Source organism: Melozone crissalis, unplaced genomic scaffold, assembly GCF_028551555.1.
Source record: "Melozone crissalis strain CALT ecotype California unplaced genomic scaffold, PUWL_Pcris_2 ptg000018l_1, whole genome shotgun sequence".
Classification (NCBI taxonomy): domain Eukaryota; kingdom Metazoa; phylum Chordata; class Aves; order Passeriformes; family Passerellidae; genus Melozone; species Melozone crissalis.
In genome coordinates, this window is record NW_026535796.1 from 4,107,519 (window position 1) to 4,124,895 (window position 17,377).

At 50.1% G+C, this 17,377-nt stretch overlaps 1 protein-coding gene across 1 annotated transcript in view; it reads left to right on the plus strand.

Annotated features, from left to right (window-relative positions):
* The window catches only part of EPS8L2 (EPS8 like 2), a 47,089-nt gene that overhangs the window by 18,336 nt on the left and 11,376 nt on the right, over positions 1-17,377 (plus strand). Inside the window, exons 2-8 of the mRNA XM_054275695.1 lie at positions 125-189; positions 1,181-1,236; positions 11,399-11,463; positions 15,453-15,614; positions 15,886-16,035; positions 16,162-16,241; positions 16,374-16,513. Of these exons, the coding sequence (XP_054131670.1) occupies positions 146-189; positions 1,181-1,236; positions 11,399-11,463; positions 15,453-15,614; positions 15,886-16,035; positions 16,162-16,241; positions 16,374-16,513 (697 nt within the window). The 5' untranslated portion in view covers positions 125-145. The remainder of the gene's footprint in view (positions 1-124; positions 190-1,180; positions 1,237-11,398; positions 11,464-15,452; positions 15,615-15,885; positions 16,036-16,161; positions 16,242-16,373; positions 16,514-17,377) is intronic.

A 17,377-nucleotide genomic window follows, 5' to 3' on the forward strand; every position in this document is an offset into this window, starting at 1 on the left:
ACCTGACTGCTTCATCTGCTTGGAGACCCCAGCTTGGAGGCAGGGAGGGCAGGATGCACACAGATAAATCACCTGAGAGCCTGTTCTATAACCACTGACCCTGTCTGTTGTTGTTCTGCTGCAGTTGCCTGGCCTGTGAAGCAACATGAGTCACAAGGGATCCCTCAACAGCAACCCCGGCTCAGCAAAGTAAGGATCTCCCTGCACCTTCCTACTGTTCAGGATACTCCCAGTCCTGCTCATCCCCAAAGTCCCTGGTGTTTGTTTCACCCCTCCTGGGCACCTCACAAGCTGGCATTGCCTCACACATCACCTGCCCCATGCACTGGGGTTTGATAGTGGCACATGAGGTGGAGAGAGCAGAGGGACACCAGGAGCCTCTCCACCAGCAGCCCACGGCAACTTCCAGTGGAGCCAGAGCCTCCAGCTCTCTCCCTCCTTCCTGCACTGGGTATGAGCACCTGATCCACTGCCTGCCCTCAGGGGGACATGGTGACAGAGCACAAAGCAGCCCCTGGGCACCCATGGGCTCACTGCTCTGTGCAGGACAGCCCAACCACAGCACCTCAGATCCAGAGAAAACTCTGTTATCTCCTGGGTGCTCATTCCTACCCATGACCCATGTACAGGGGGTGGCCCTACATGTGCTGCTTAGAGACTTGACACCCCAAAACTCAACTGTTTACACACAATTCCACCCTCCCTTACATGGGATATGTTTTATATCCAAGCACCTGCCTTCAAGGGGTTCATCTCCAACATGTCCATTGAGAAGGGATCATCACCTTGGCTGTTGTACTGCCTCAGGTTCAGGTGGCTCAGGGATAACATGGAGGGAGTCTCCCTGTAACTCCCACTTATGGCACACTGGGAGCTGCTGTCCTTAACCCAGCCCCTCCGAGTGCTGTCCTGCCAGGGGACACTGTGAAGGTAACTCTAGTGGGGACAGGCCTGGCTGGGCTGCTCCGTGTCCTGTTTCCACCGCCGGGTTCAGTGACATGTGCCTGTGGTGTGGATAACGGGTAGGGTTGCACCGGAGCCGCCGGCACAGCCCACAAGGAAATGCTTTGCAAGGAAGGGAAGGGCTGGTCCCTCTGGGCACTGCAGAGCTGCTGTGTGAAAACTGATGTTAAAAATATTTGGGAGCTGATGGTTGATTTGTACCTTCTTCCTTTTTCAGTGGCAGCATGGGCAAAGCCGAGGGAGCCTCCAAGCTGAGTGCAAAGGACTTGTATGGTGAGTTGTGCCTGCAAACATCCAAAGTTTCCCATGGCAAAGGCACCTCTGGAGAGCTGGATGTGGATGTTGGGGAGCTTTAGGCTGGAATTCAATCAAAGCCACATGAATCCAGAGTTCCATACGCAACAGGCTGGCCTGACCTGGCAGCAAAAACACACCTCACATCTGTGCTGACACCTCCCGCACTGGGGACAGTTGGGATTTTGTGGGAACAGAACGTTGCTTCCCTTACCCAGATCCTCTCCAGGTCTGTTAGCAAGATCACCTGATAAAGGGCCTCACAAAAGAAAGACTGTCCTCAGCAGGTTAATGATTATCCTCTCCTAACTACTTAGTGAACCATGAAAATTCCATGCCCTTTGGCTCTTTGGAAGTGCAGAGAATGGGCAGGATGGGTGTTTGTGCACAGTCTGAGAGGCAGCTTGTTTGGGTTCAGCACATTTAGGTATCAATAACAGTTATTCCTGATCTCAGCAGTATCCCAGGGGAAAATGTGGCCTCTGGGGTGGGCAGAGCAAGCATAAGTCATGTGAGAAATCACCTCCCCCAGTTATTTCCTGGGTAAGAAGTTGGAGGTTGTCTGGGCTAACACAAACAGTTTTTGGGGTGTCCAAGCCTGCCAGCTCTCCCACCTGAGAGCTGTGGATTTAGCTGGATGATGTTTAACTGGGAAGGAACAGGCTGTGTGTGCTTTTCCTTGGATATTTTCTATTTGATCAGAGATTGTCTTCAGTGGCTATGAACTGCCAGTGTGGTTTATTTGTCCCTGAGAAGTGACTCCCTTTGCCCAAGGCTGGAGGATTATCCATGTGGAGTGGCCTGGAGCAGTGTTCAGAGAGGCCACCCTCACCTGGGGACAAGTGGGATGGCAGGGGCTGTATTTAGTGCTAAACAAAGCCACTGTTAATGTCAATTAGCTCCCAAGAAATGAAACACGAGGGTAATGGCAGAGCAGAAATTTGGCTGTTTGTGGCCTGGATGGTGGGTGGGTGCCAAGCAGGGGTTTGAACTGTGGCAGTCACTTCTGGACATGGAAGGACACATGATAAAGAAGCAAGAGGATGAGGTGTGGGAATTTTGGGTGCACACAGGGCTGCTAGTGCAGACAAACTCCTCCTGCCTCCAAGGCAGTGCACATTCCTTTGGCTGTGCACTGACACTGTGGCACATCCTGTCAGGGGCAGGAGGGCTGCAGGTTCCAGATAAACAGCCCTACAGAGATGTGTAAAAATGACCCTGGGAGCTCACAACGGGATTAAAGCCAAGCAGATTTGCAGGCTGGCACCCATGGGTGCAGGAAACCCAGGGCTCCAGCCACCAGAATTCCAGAGGGGGATCTAATGGTGCCATGGCACAGGGAGCGCCCCTCAATCCTGTGCCACAAAAGCCAGTGCAGGGAAAGGCTGACAGATTGCCTTGGAAACAAACACAGCTCTCAAATAAGCACTTTTCAACACAGAATTTCATCTTCCACATTTTTTTGTATGAACACACCTCAAAAACAAATTCACCAGGGCTGGGACCTCTCTGACCAAATTCCAGCAAACCTGAAATGAGGACTGTATGTCCCTGGGCCAAATCCTCAGGAGGAGTAAAGCAGCTGCCTGCTATTTCCCTGCCACTACTGAAATACAGATTGAGCTCTGATTCCCTGCACAAATCAGTGCCTCTTGGCCAGCCCAGCCCCTGGCATGAGCACATCCAGAGGGATTTTGCTTGGCAGCACTTGAAACCCACCCGCTAATTCAGCAAAAGACACTCAGCACGTGTAAACCAATATTTAAATGTCTTGGTCCCTTTCCCACTCGGATTCTCCCTCCCCCAGCATTAATTTCTGCTGTGAGCTGCCACATTTGGGGATAGAGGGCAAGCAAGAACTAAAAATCCAGGGAGAATTATGTTTCATAATGAAACAAATCACACCAAGCTGAGCTGGCCTTGATTATGTGATTACAACACTGCTGAGGGATGTTTTGGAGCTGACAAGACTTTTCATATTTCCACTTTCCTCCCGTGCAATCAGGCTGGACCCTCAGCCTGTGTACACTGCCAGACCTCCAAGAAGTGAGTGCAGTGTCTCCAAAATTCCTAGCACACGGGCATCCAATCCACTCATTTAAAGCTCTCTGGGTTATGATGGCTCCAATGCACACAGGTGTCTAAATATTATTTCTAAATGAACAAGGCCTTTGGTTTACCTTTCTAAAGATGCTTTTTCTACAGTAATACTGGCTTAACATGACAAGGGTGCCAACTGTGGGTACAAAAGTGCTACCTGAGGGCCAAGGTGTCCCCAGTATCAACAGGGACTTATTGGGAATATTAAACCCACCTCAGGGAGACCCTGAAGAGGGATATTTAAAATTGTTGTGGTGAGGCTGGAACACAGCAGCAGCTTCAGGCCGTGCACAGGAAAGCACCTGGATGGTGAAGGTGGAGGCTCACTCTGGGGGACCTCCAGGACATAGTGTGAAGGTGCTCACAGGACACAGCCTCATCACACGGCTGTTGATGGATGGGGAAGGCTCTGGTCACATTTGGCCTGCTAAAATGCTTTGATCACCAAATATGTTGCCTACCACTGTGTATTCTTCACTGTGGTGAGCACACAGGGATGAGGAGAGATGACCAAAGGGAATTCTACAATGAAAGTGACTTAAAACCCCAAGATACCCTCCCCTGGCTCTGTTCCTAGCAGAGTTTGATATGCTTTCCAGCTGCTCTGCCATCCTCAGTGGAGTTTCCTGGCTCTTGTGGGAGCAGGACACTCATCCTTTCCTCCCCCCTTAGTAAAACAGCACCACATTGGTTCAGCTCCACATTCTGGAGGAGTCTGTGGCTGCAGGGAGCAGTCCCACCTCAGCTGGCAGCAGGGAATGGCTGGCCCCTCTCAGGTTGCCACCTCTCCCCACACAGCCACCAGCTGAATAAATGTTAATGCACACCATAAATAAATTAGGCTGCTTCTCTGCTTACGGCCGTCTGTTCTGAGCCCAGATGAAAGCCTGGGGGGGGGGCAACCAGGCTCCAGCAGAACCCATGGGAAGACTGGCAGGAAGTGTTTCTTTCTGCACAGCATTTCCCACAGCAGGAAAGCTGCTGCCACCCCTTTCTGAGTGACTCCGGGTGGGCTTCTGCAGGTGTTCCCCTCAGCTGCTTCCAGAGCTGTCAAACAGCACTGGCTGGCTCTCCTGATGGATTAGGCAGTGTAGCAGGAGAAGTTCAGGGCAGTTTGATGATTGCAGTGATTTCTCACAGGGCTGTGGGGAGGAGCAGCTCATTTCTGCTTGGTTGCTGTCTGTCCCTGCCTCCTTCCAGGGTCTGTGAGACCCTGCCAGCTGGTTCCAGCCTGTCCACCCGTCCTCCATGCACTCATTTCTGGGAAAGAACCAGACTTGATAGGGCACAGAGCTGGAAAAGGGGTTTGGGAGCAATGAGTTGGGCTGGAGAAGCGCAGTGCTGATGCCGATCACTTGACACTGCACGCCCGTAACCCAAGCCAGGCTGCGGCGCTGTAACAGGACACGAGGCACTGGCACAAAGAGAGGAGCCACTTCCTGCCCAGTGTGCCCTGCACAGGGATCATCTCCCTGGGGAGCCACGGGCAGAGAGGCTCCTCTGGTGCCAGCATCACCCCTGAGCCACAGGCAGCTGCTTGGCACTGGCCAGGCAGAGCACACCAATGGAGAAGAAGGAGCTTCCCTTTAATGGTCATGAACCAACTCCTGGGGGTTCCACAGATCTGCTTGTATCCCAGCAGGGCCTCCAGCCCCAGCCACATGGAGAGGTCCCTGAGATGAGGCCCTCCAGCCCTGAGCACAATGCCCAGACTGTAATTCCCTGCTCCTGGCTCTCCCACACCCTGCCCAAACCATGAGCTTGTTCACAATCCCAGCTGGAGGCCACATGGCTGTCACATCATTATTGACACGAGCAAGGAGGGACTGTTCCTTCCCCACAACCTTTAGGAGAGGATTTGTGCAGGATTTAACACACACTGGTATTGTCTGCAGGAGACAACTCTGGCAGGAGCAGTGGCCTGCCAAGCCTGCTCAGCCACACTGCTGAGTCAAGATGACCAGGTCCATACCTAAATCCACAGGGATTCAGAACAGTGCCACTCACTGTCCTGTCTTGAAAGATTTCATCATACTGGAGAACAGGCCTGAGGTTCAGCAGAAATCCAGCCTTCTTGCCCAGGTCATTAATTCCTCCTGTCCCCTCCTGCCAGCCCTGAATAACTCCCTTGTCCTTCCCCTGGTCCCTTGGTGCCATTCCAGCTCCCTTCTTCACATCCCCTTTCCCACCTGAGATTCCAGCTTCAGATTACCCTGCTCCCCTTTGACACTGTGTGTGTGGGTGACCCTTCCATTCAACGCCTTGGACACTTAATACACCAACTGGAAACAGGGCTGGAAGAAAGACTGGAAGCCAACAATCCTGTTGGTTCCTGCAGATCAAGCCCCAGTGGTGGGTGAGACAGGGAACACATTGGCTCAGTTCAGCCCTAACTGGAGCTACTGGGAAGAGCAGACGCTGCTCCAGGTGCTGCTGGCCAGGAATTTGGGATGGCAGTTAGTGACAGGGATGCTGTGAAGAGGGATCTTCCACCTCTGATGCTGTTCAGCATCTCCAGTGACACTTTTTCTCTGCCACCTTGAAACTGCTGAGCACAAGTTCTCACCTTTCATGGAGTAACTGCTTAGAGCTCACACAGAGGAACCTTTTCTTAAATGGAAATGGGGTTTTGGATATGCCCAAGTAGCTTGGGAACTAAAGTTGTGATAGTTCACAAAAATAACAACCAAAAAAAAGATGAATTTTTCATTACGAATTTTTTTTCAAGATTCAAAGAAAGCTAATTAATTAAATCAGGATTCCCACAATCTTAGTATGTTCTGACATTCAAAAAATGTCATTACCAGCTACAGAAAACTGAGAAAACACCACTTTGGGCTTTTGGGTGAAAAATAATTTATCTGGTTGTAAAGGCAAAAGGGAATATCTCTACTGGTGAACTATAGCTCTCAATGCCCTGATTATCCTGCTCCAAGCAGCCTGCTGGACACACTGAACACAAACACACACTGTTTCTCCATGTACTCAGTCCTTGCACAACCCAGGAGCTGTGCCAGGTTTTTATTTGCTTTCCTAGAGTGGGTTGTGTCTTCAGCTAATAAAGCAGGAATGTGAGCACTTGGGGCTGAGCTGTGGCAAATATGAAGCATGCCGAGCAGGAATTCAGCCGTGTGGAGCCCAGAGCCGCTGCTCCCTGCTGCCACAGCCCATTCACACCTCAATGAGAGCTGTTCATTCACTCCAGGAGCTTCCAGATCCATCTGCTCACACCGGCCATGAGGGAGAGCTGACCAGGCAGACATTCCCAGTGCCACAGGCGCCAGTACAGACCAGCCCCAGCAGTTCAGCAAGTACCACAGATCTAACAGCAAACCCAGGGAGCTTGATGCTCCCTAGACTGCAAAGATATCCCAAAGTGGAGCTCTCTCTGTGCTGGCCATGGAGAGCAGGGAAGGAGCAAGGCAGGACCTGCAGATTCTCCCCTGTCAGGTATCTCAGGCACAGAGGTCAGTGCAAGGCTCAAAACCAGATCCTTGACTAACCCTGGGTAACCTGGAGCAGGAAGCAGGAACCTGGCAGATGCTGTGTTCAAGTGCCACATCTGGCCCCAGGCTGGGATCCTGGAATGGAGGTTATTCCATACTGCTGCTCTGTAAGCCAGCCTGGCAGGTTTCTGTGGCTGCCATGAGCACACAGAGCATTTGCTGCCCCATTTCTGCTCAGCAGGCTGGTCCTGACCTGCCATTTGGCACAGAGCAGCTCATGCTGTGCTGGCAGGTTCCTATAAACAGTGTGTGCACTGCTAGATAATGTATAGATAATGTAAAGATTATATAAGGAACTGGCAAGCTCCAGAAGTAACCACCAGGACTTCCCTTAGGCTGCTGTAATGGATGTGGAGGCTGGGGAGGTCAGCAGTGTGATTCAGGGAATGGAGGAGAGCTCCTTGGTGTGGCACTGGCAAAGAAAACAAATCCAATGCCTCTCATTCCTCAGAGACTGCTCTGTACTTGTTCATACATCCCCCTGTCTTCTGCTGTGCCTTCTGCCCAGCAACAGCTGTAAACAAATGTGGGGAGGGACAGGGAGGATCAGGTAGGATCCTGTGTGGTAAAACTAATTAATCAGAGGAGGATGTGCCTGGAGGGGAGGCAGAGGCCACTGGCAGGTTGTAGTGGGGGTGCTGTGCCCCTCTGGCTTGACAGAGGCTGTGCATGGAGAAAGACAAGCCTGCTCCTGCCCTCCTTGGCACTGCTCAGCATTCCCAGAGACCTTAACCAATGATCCCAGCTGTGAGCTGGGCCCACGGGCAGTTTATCCCGCTAGCTGATCTCCTGTGCTCACTGAACATTCACAGCCACATCCCAGCTCCCTGCTAAATAAGGTTTTGCATGGAAATGGGGAGGGAACTTGGCACTAAAGATGTGCTTTGGCTTCCTGGACCAAGCTGATAACCCCAGCCCTCCCGGATGTGCATCCATCCTGCCTTTTTTTCCTGATTTATTACTCTCTTGCATCCTTTCCACTCCTTAACATAAAGCCAAACAGGACTCTTTCCCTGCTAGCCAAGATTTTAGTATCATTAGTGGGATTTCAGCCCAGCACTGTTTTGAGCCCTCAGGTACCACCTTGTACCTCTGCAGTGGTCTCAGCTCTTCCCATTTCCTCACTGGTGCCAGTGGGAAACACCATTCCCACAGCACTGTTTATCTGTAAGATACCAGTGGCAGATAACATTTGTTGCCATTTTGCCCCTCCTCTGGGTGTGAGGCAAGATTAAAGCTACCTGGTTAGTAGAGAACTGAAGTGAATTCTGTTAAAGAACCATTCATAGGGTTTTTTTCCCCTCAAAGGATTGATTGTCTTGGGGATCACTGGGCCAGACCCTGAGAGGCAAGAGATGAGACAATTTACCAGAGGTTGTGTGTGTCCCACGTGTTATCCATGCTCAGGGCATTCAAGGCTTTCTGGATTCCCCATCCCATACATACAGCAAGTGTCTGGGATCAGCACAACTGCTCCTCAGGCCACAGGGGATCCACCAGCACCTGCCACGATACCCATGCTATGAGCTGGGTTTTTTCCTTGCCAGACACAAAAAGGACAGGACAAAGCTCTATTGTTTTCCCATCTCTTTGGCTCTCTTGGCAGGCAAAAGGGGAAAAGGACAGTGGTCACTGTAGGTTCATGCCAGCTTTATCACCTCTGGATGTTTGCTGTACTGGTGCCACAGCCCTGGAGCTCTCCCTGCCCTTTGCCTGTGTTATATCCAGAGTCCTTCCCTGCCACAGACTCTGAAGGTCATAGCAGGAGATAAACAGAGGTGCAGATGGGTGTCTGAGCTAATTTGGGGAAATCATCACTATATTTCTGCAATGCTTATCTATCACATAGGGATTATGCAAATTCTCCACATCCTGGGGCCGGGTTAGGGTCAGATAACACCTGAAGGTACCCAGGTCCTGTTGCAGGACACTGTAGAAATGCCAAGTGTCCTGGTGTGAGGTGTCAGATGAAGCAGAAGGAAATGAGCCCCTCCTGCTGCTGCTGCTAACAGGCCAGCATGCACTCATACAAAATTCAGCAGGTCAGGGACAAAGCTGTGCAGAAGGGCAGGGTGCAGCCACACAGGACAGCTGACCTGCCTTCTGAGGTATGGCTGGCTAGGGAGTTCACCTGGGCCAGGCAAAGGATCCCCCTTGATCAACGAGTCAAAGAGCCACAGATTTTGCTATAGGCATCATTTACAGAATGCCAGAATGGTTTGGGTTGGAAGAGACCTTAAAGCTCATCTCATTCCATCCCCTGCCATGGACAGGGACAACTTCCACTGTCCCAGGTCACTCCAAGTCCGGCCCAATCTGGCCATGGACATTTGCAGGGATCAGGCAGCCACAGCTTCTCTGGGCAACCTGTGCCAGGGCCTCAGCTCCCTCACAGGGAAGAGCTTCTTCCTAAAAGCATTTTCAGATCAGCCCAGCCCAGCCAGAGCCAAATTTAATCAAAGACAAATAATGATGCATGTTGGAAAGCCCTGCAGTGTTTCACCATATTGTTTTGAGTAAATAAACCAAGAAACACTCATTTTCTTTAAAGCACCCATGCTCCTTGGATAGATGTGGCCCAAATATGACTCTCTCATGATCAGCAACCTGGTTCTTTAATTCTTCCTGCGTTTAATTCAAAACCAAGTGCTAGAAAAGAAGGAGGTTTTGGTGTTCTGGCACCCTGCTGTGCCCAGAAACTCTGGCTGGTTCCAGACCTCGTGGTCTTATTTGCAGATGCCAGCAGGAAACACAAGACTAAAAGTTTCCATGGGTGTGGGGGCCAGGTAGAAGCCAAGGAGACAGAAGGGATTTCAGGAGAACATGCAGAAACACCCCATTTCTTGCCCTGGGCAGCTTCTGGGACATCACTTGAATGACATCGGGAGACAAAATAGAGGCACTTTGTTCTAGTTTCTGTGGCTTGTGGAGGTAATGCAGAAATTCCCCCAGGGAAAAATCAACAGAGGGAGGGGAAACATCTGCATTTCTCCCTGTCCCAGGGCTTGCTGCTGTCTGAACAAGGCTGCAAAGGGCTAAAGAGGCCTTTGCTCTCTTGCAGTCACTGAGTGCAGGTGATGGGAAGTTGGACTATGCAGAGTTCTGAGGTTTTGGCCAGCCCCCAGAACTTCCAAGGGCTTCTCTGAAGATTTTCTCAGCAGTGCACACTGACATCTCCCCTGACTGCGACACGTGCAGCTTCTTTGAGCTCGGAGGAAGGGGAAAAGGCACTGGAAGGGATCCCAGGGAGTCTGAGGGCAACCAGCTGCTGTCCTGACCACTGCTACAGCTCTGTGGGCTGTTTTCCTACCAGGAACACAGACCTGTGCTAACCTCCCACTGGAAACCTCATCCCCCTGGTATTCCTTCCCTCCCTCAGGGACTACCAGTTCCCCACACAGCTCCTCACCCTTCCTCTCAGGGCTGGAGACATTTGCCTGTCCGAATGTAAACTCCCTTTGTTTCCAGACCACCCACTTCAGCCTTTTCCACTCCCTTTGGAAAAGGAGGGGATGGGATGTCTTAAAACTCAAATCTGTCTCCATCCCACATGAATGCGGTGTTCTCATTTCCATCAGTGTCATCTATTTACATGAGAAATGCTCAGGGAGGAAATTGAGGTTACTGAGAGGAAAAAAGTGCCTCACATCAGCCCCAAATCCCTGTGGGATGCGCTGCCTGTGCCCTATCCCAGACCTTGCCCCACATTGCAAGTAGGACAGGCTGCAATTAAAGCCCCCAGCAACCAGAAAGTGCCACTGAGCCTTTCCTGCCAGCCTGAGGTGGGAAGGGGCTGCGCTGCAATATTAATTTGTTTATTCAAGGTCACTCTGGAATGGCTGAGCAGGGAGCTGGGCTGGGTGTCTGAGGTCTTTCCCCTGAACCATCCTCACTCCACCTCTGAGCTGGTGCTGGTGGTGTATGAGACTCAGGCTCAGAGCCCTGCAGTCTCCGTTAATGCCTCTGCCAATATTCTCACTAATAAATCAATAAATCACTTCTGCTGGGGAACATCCACTACTGCAGGGCTGTCAGCAGTCAGGCACAGAGGCAAAACACTGCTGTGTTTTCAGCCACAGGCAAGGAGCTACAAGTGTGAAGTACTCCTGTGTCCTGCCAATCGATGGCACAGCCTAAAGAGTGGTAGGGTAAGTGTTAAAAAGCTTTAGAAATCGGCTTGAATTAACTTCTACGCACCCTTGCCAGGCTCCAAAGAAGAGCAGTGGCATCTTTTCATGAACCTTATCACTGGGATATCTCCGGGTGCTCAGTACGCTCCCCAAGCCGTGGGCAGGATTGTGCTCAGCCCCGTGCACCAAGAGGAGCTCGATGTAAAAGCTCTTGGCTGGCCAAGGAGAAAAGGTGAAATCCCCAAGGCCAAGCTCAAGGAAAGGCAGTGCTTGTTCTGGAGAGACCCCTGCTGGCAGCGCCCGCCGAGCCCGAGATGGAAGCTCAGGAACTGTGAGAAAGACTCAGAGTTGTAATTCTCAGATCCAAAGAAAAACAACCAATGCTTCTTTTCTTGTTTCTTACAGAACAAAGGAAAAAATACTCCAATTCCAACATCATTATGCACGAGACGTCCCAGTACCACGTCCAGGTGAGCACACACACACACGCAATGGAGCGCTAGGGGGCTGACAGGGTCAGTGATGGGTGCCTGCGGTGCAGCGTGTTCCCTGTGCTCTGGACCTTCAGGAGGCCAAGGGCGAGTTGGGAACCTCCTTACCATTAAACTCTCAAGTCACTGAGTAGAGGAGAATGGGGGGGAAAGAAGATTTCAATAAACAAGGGGAATTCTGTACAAGGAAAGAGGAAATGGAGAAGCTGTTGTCTTCTCCCTCCTCTGTGTCTGAAGGAGAGCATGAAATGCTGTCTGTCCTGTCACCCTGTGCTTTAAGCCCTTCTGATCAGCACAGACAGGTTAAAAGCAGAGTTCCCATGGTGGTTACTGGAACTCAGCTTTCCAAACAACAGAGACCACATGGACTATCAGCTTTCAGCTCTCCTCGGCTACTGTGTCCTCTCAGGTAACACAAACCCTTCACACAAGCCAGGCAATAAGCCAGATCCATCTCCCACTGCCACAGACACCCACCCAAAAAGAGCAGCCAGCCTGGCCATCCTGAGCTTGGCAATTCCTGTAATGCAGCTTGGTGGTGCAGGACTCCATGGAGGAGGTGGGGCCATTCATCACTGAAAACTGAGCAAGGCAAGACAGGAGAACACTTCCTCAGGTTCATATTTAGGAGATGGGGCCCTTTGAAAGCCTACATTTAGACTTGTAAAGTGCCTGTTTGGAAAGAGGTCCTGGTTTCCATCGGAGAAACCAACTCAGTGGCTCAGAAGTCACTCATGGATGCAGAGAAGGGACTTTAAACAGTGACATGTAAATTAATTCTTTATTAATTATGCCATAAGCTACCTGTTTGTCAGTCTCTCCCCTGAACTTTGACCAAGGCAAACAGGATTGCAGTGGCAGGCAGTGAGATAGAATGAGGTTTCCTCACAGGAGGCATTTTATACCTTTTGAAGTAATCAGATCAAAGTTTAATGGTGGGTGGAGTCATTGCCCATTCTAATAAAAGTTGCTGTATTTAAATGTCTATCTGGATGAAAACAGGTTTTTAAGGGATAAAACAAAGACAGCAACAAGCTTCTCCCTCTCAATCCACCCATATTTACAAAAAATGGAAAGCAGAAAAATATTCTAATGACTGAGTCAGACAAGTAACTTCCCCTCCATGAGAACTGACTGAACAGTAAACAGCAAAGGAATTTATGAAGCTTGTAAAAGTGGTTGATAAAATAATAGAAGAGATAAAAATGCCTGTCATCTTGAGTAAGCCCATACCCTCACTGCTCTGAAAGAAAAGGGCTTGTCACCTCTGCACAGATAAAACTGACTTGGCAAATACCTTCCCATGCACTATTTTACAATTACAGTAACATACACCCAGCATGTTTTTCATTCGTGATTGCATTGCTAATCTCAGCTCACACACCTGCCAGGAGTTCTGTTTAGACAGTGCCTCACCCCATACCTTTGCTTGATGAACACAGGAATGGGCCTTGCATTGTCCTCTGCTCTGCTCCTTTTTCGAGTCTTTGGAAAACATCTAACAGCAAATGGGTCACCACAAACCCTATACAGCCCTAATGCCCAAGAGCATGTTTAAAAATTTTCTGCAAAGTCTACCAGTGCTTTAAATCCAAGCCTTTCCCTGCATCCACATTTTGTGGAGCCAACTGCAGCAACAGTTCTTGCCTGTGCTTCCTCACAACCATCCAAGGCTCTGAGATGGAGTGCACACATCCTTCTCAGGTCCATCTGGTCTGTGCCAGACTCCAACATCCACAGCTTCTCCAAATCCCACAGCAGGACATGCTGGAGCAGCATCAGCTTTTGCTGCCTCTTAATCTGCTCCCCAGTTTGCATTTACTTGGGCTTTTACAAGGAGAAAGGAATTCTTTCCCAACAACTTTGTCATCCTCCTCCATGGCCCACTGATGCACATGTCAACTGTGGACACAACCCACTGGGTTACTGAATCAGCTCATGAGTGCATCAGCCCCAGAAAGAAGCTACTTGATCCCTAGAATGGTTATTTCTGATCACTGGGAGAAAGCAGGAAGATACAGGATCAAAGGGAGGAAAAGCCAGGCAAAACTCATCCTGTTACTACAAATTTCCCATCAATTTAGTACTTTAGCTTTAAAACACCCCTGTTTTTCGAGCTGTTGCTTTGAAACCAGGATGTGTGCATCAATGAGAAGCAGGCATTTCACTGCTGCCCTCCCCACAAACTCTGAATGCCTGGCAGGACCATTTTTGGGTGGCCACACGCTGTCCCTGGCCCCCCAGGGCAGTTGTACCTGCAGCACCTTGTGATTCCCCTGCTCCAGGGGTTAATCTGCCACTGGCTCTCCAGCTTAGCCACTGCTGCTGAAGTGCCTGTTCTGTACCCTATTGAAAAAGGAAACCAGGAGGAGAGGGTTGTGCTGGTGGATGGCCTTTAATACTCCAGGGACAAGAGAAAAAGGTGAGATCTTGTCCAATAAGCCTCCAAGGGTTGCAGGCCCTTGGACTGCACAGATGCCTTGGTCAGACCTGTAACTTATCCATGCAAAAACCTGATTTTCTCTGCTGGAGAAAGTTGGTACAGACAAGGAAAAGCTTCAGCTGCTTTTTGACAGGCACATTCCCCTTCCCCTCTTACCAAGAACATAGCTGGCCAACAAAAGAACAAGGTGAAACAGAACCCTGCTCCTTCCTGAGGTTTGTTTTTTTTTTCCCCTTCCTGAGGTTTTTTTTTCCCTTCCCTGTTATCACCTGAACATGCGGCCTGGCTGTGCTGTCGCTGCCCCGGGGCCAACAGCTGGGCAAACAGCGTGGCTGCTCCGAGTCCCAGCTTTTCCTGCCTCGCAGTGCCCTCTGCTGGCACACAACCAGTTCTTCCATACGCAGGGAGCAGCACTTGCTCACCTGGACTTGTGGAGTGGCCTTCACCCACTGCTGGTGGGGACACAACGTTTGGATGTGACACATCTCTCCTTTCCACAGCTGCCTCCCTGCCCACCATTCCCTTCCCATGGAGTCCCAGGGGGCCACCAAAGCTGCAAGTGCTGCCCCATGACACAAACTCTGGTGCCAAGTGCAAGGCTTGGATCACCACACACAAGCTGGGAAAGCAGCTTGGATGGCTGTGCTGTAGCTGAGCTACTCCTGGCCCAAGTGCTCACACAGGGTGGGGAAAGAAGGGAGGACAGGACGGAATTCTGGCTGATGGGAGAAAACCATGGGCTGGGTTTACAGGATACGTGAAGGGAGGTAGGAATACCAGGATAACCAAGCAAAACCACAGGGCAGGACAGCAGCAAAAAATCCTTTCCTACAGTCAGCAACACCCATTTTCACTACTATGAGGGCTGATTTGGGTAATTTTGGGGAGAAGGTAACCCCAACCATACGGGGAGCTTAAAGGGCTGGTGTAGAGTGAGCTGCAGGTTTGGAGCTCCTGCAGTCTTTGCAGCATAGAAACTCTTCAGAGTAGCTGTTCCCAGAGCATGGGACCCCACACATTGCATGGATCCCACTTGGCACAGGGGACCAACACTTGTCCATGGTCTGTGTGAGCTCTTTGCCTGGCACAAATCCCACACAAGCAGGTTTGCTACACAAGACAAGCAAAACACAAGTGCTTTTATAGCTTGGCAAGCAAAGCAATGGTTTGACGGCCACAGTTCTACTTCCAAGCTAGATTCAGAGGGGCCTGGGAAGTAACTCATATGTGTGAAGCATATGAGTTTGCCCTGCTGGATGGGGATGAGAGCTGCTGGAATTGATGAAAGTAATATGCAAGTGGTGAAACTGGTTATGAAAACCCATTATGAAACCCAAATCTTTCATCGCCATAACAAGGCTGATACCAACAACCAAAACTGTTTTGTGCAGCAGCAACTTCATGCCTGAACTCTGAGAAACTACAAACAGTAATTGAAGCCTCTAGAGATGCTTTCATCACCAATTTGTACACCCCAACAAACATCTTCCACCTGTTTTTATCTCCTTTCTCTCCCCACCTTCAGCACTTGGCCACCTTCATCATGGACAAGAGCGAGTCCATCACGACAGTGGATGATGCAATCCGGAAACTCATCCTGCTCAACTCCAAAGAGAAGATCTGGACACAGGAAATGCTGCTGCAAGTGAATGACAAATCCATCCGGCTGCTGGACTGTGAGACACAGGTACCTGGAGCCCTGTGGGGCTGACCCCAGACTGAAGTGTGGGGTGCAGTGAGCACCCTTTCCATTCTGCCTGGGAAAGGACAAGTTCTAAGGAGCACAAACAAGAGTGAATCACTACCAAAATCCTCTCCTGGATTAGAGTCAGCTCTGCAGCATGGGAACAGGATGGTTTTAGCAATGACAAATTAAGGAAGACCAGCCCAGGCATCCCAGGAGTTCCTGCACAGCACTATTCCCTTCATTGCCTGACACCTTCCCCCTTCTCTTGCAGGAGGAGCTGGAGGACTTTCCCCTGCCAACAGTGCAGCACTGCCAGACAGTGCTCAATCAGATGCGCTATTCCTCCATCCTCCTGCTCGTGTGTCAGGATTCTGAGCAGCACAAACCTGACATCCACTTCTTCAACTGTGATGAGGTGGAGGTAAGCAGAGCCCTCCTGCTTGCTGTGAAACAGAACAAAACACACTTCTTGCTGTCTGCCCTTTCCCCCTTCCTCCAATCCTTCCTAAAGCCAAGCCCTTAAAAACATCCCTGTTCTATCCTTAAGGCGGAGATGGTTCATGAGGACATAGAGAGTGCCCTGGCAGACCACAAGCACGGGAAGAAGATACGGCCACAGACACTCAAGTAAGTGCTGCGGGATACAGCTGGGAGCAACAACAATAAACCTCCCTTTCCAGTGGTTTAGTCACACTCCAGTCTCTTGGAAAAGGGATCTGCAACCACTGATGGGTTTGTTCTGTGTCATTTTCTTTGCAGGGCAAACCAGGAAAAGATCAAGCAGAGACAATCCATCCTCCCCCCACCTCAGGGACCGGCTCCCATCCCGATCCAGCATGACATGCGAGGCTCAGCGATGAACAGGAACAGGGTGGCACCTCCTTCCCAGCATGATCCAGGTACTGGGAGCACTCAGGAAGTCTGTCCTGGGGATGGGAGACTAATTAACTCAGACAGTCAACCTTCCTGAAGTGCTCTGTGGTGAAAATAAGTGTTGTACCCACTGGGCATCTCCTGCTCAACAAATAAAAGCTCCCAGAAACTCCTTGTAACAACACCCTTATTTGGAGGATACAGAAATGCCAAAAAAACAAAAACCCCTCATAAGCCATCACATGAAATTTGAACCAGGCATTGGTGATCTTAAAATTGGTGTATAGACAACACATTTGGTTAGAAAAACAAATTCCTGGCTCTGCTGACTTCACAGGAGACAAGATTTCACCCTTGAAAATCAACATGCTTTCATGAATTCTTGTAAAGTCAAGTGTGGAAATGCAGATCTGAACTCACCCCTCTTATGTGCTCATCTAAAGTCTGATTCTAAAACCATCCTGACTACAGCCCATTTGAGTTGGCTTGGAAAAACCTGGTATTTTCCTTTGGAGAAAGAAGTAACAGAAGTAAGTTCCTAGGAACAGAAACAAGCTCTTTCTCTTACAAAAGATCAAAGTGATGAACAAACTGTAAGCATTTTTTACCCCTGCCTATCATAACACCTTATCTTAGCATTCATTTCTAGTTTCAAGGAAAACAGGTAATAGGATACTATAACACATCCAAAACACTCATTTGCTGGGATGGCTTCTGAAGCCAAGCAACTGTTCTGGCTCCTGAATGGAGAACTTATTTCAGGCCCAGTTCTGCATCATAAAAGGAATATCTCTGTTTCTCAGCTGGACCATGAATAAACATCTCTATTCTGGTGAAAAGCAGCCACTCTTACCTCTGCCCTTCCAAGGGTGCTCGCATCAGCAGAGCTG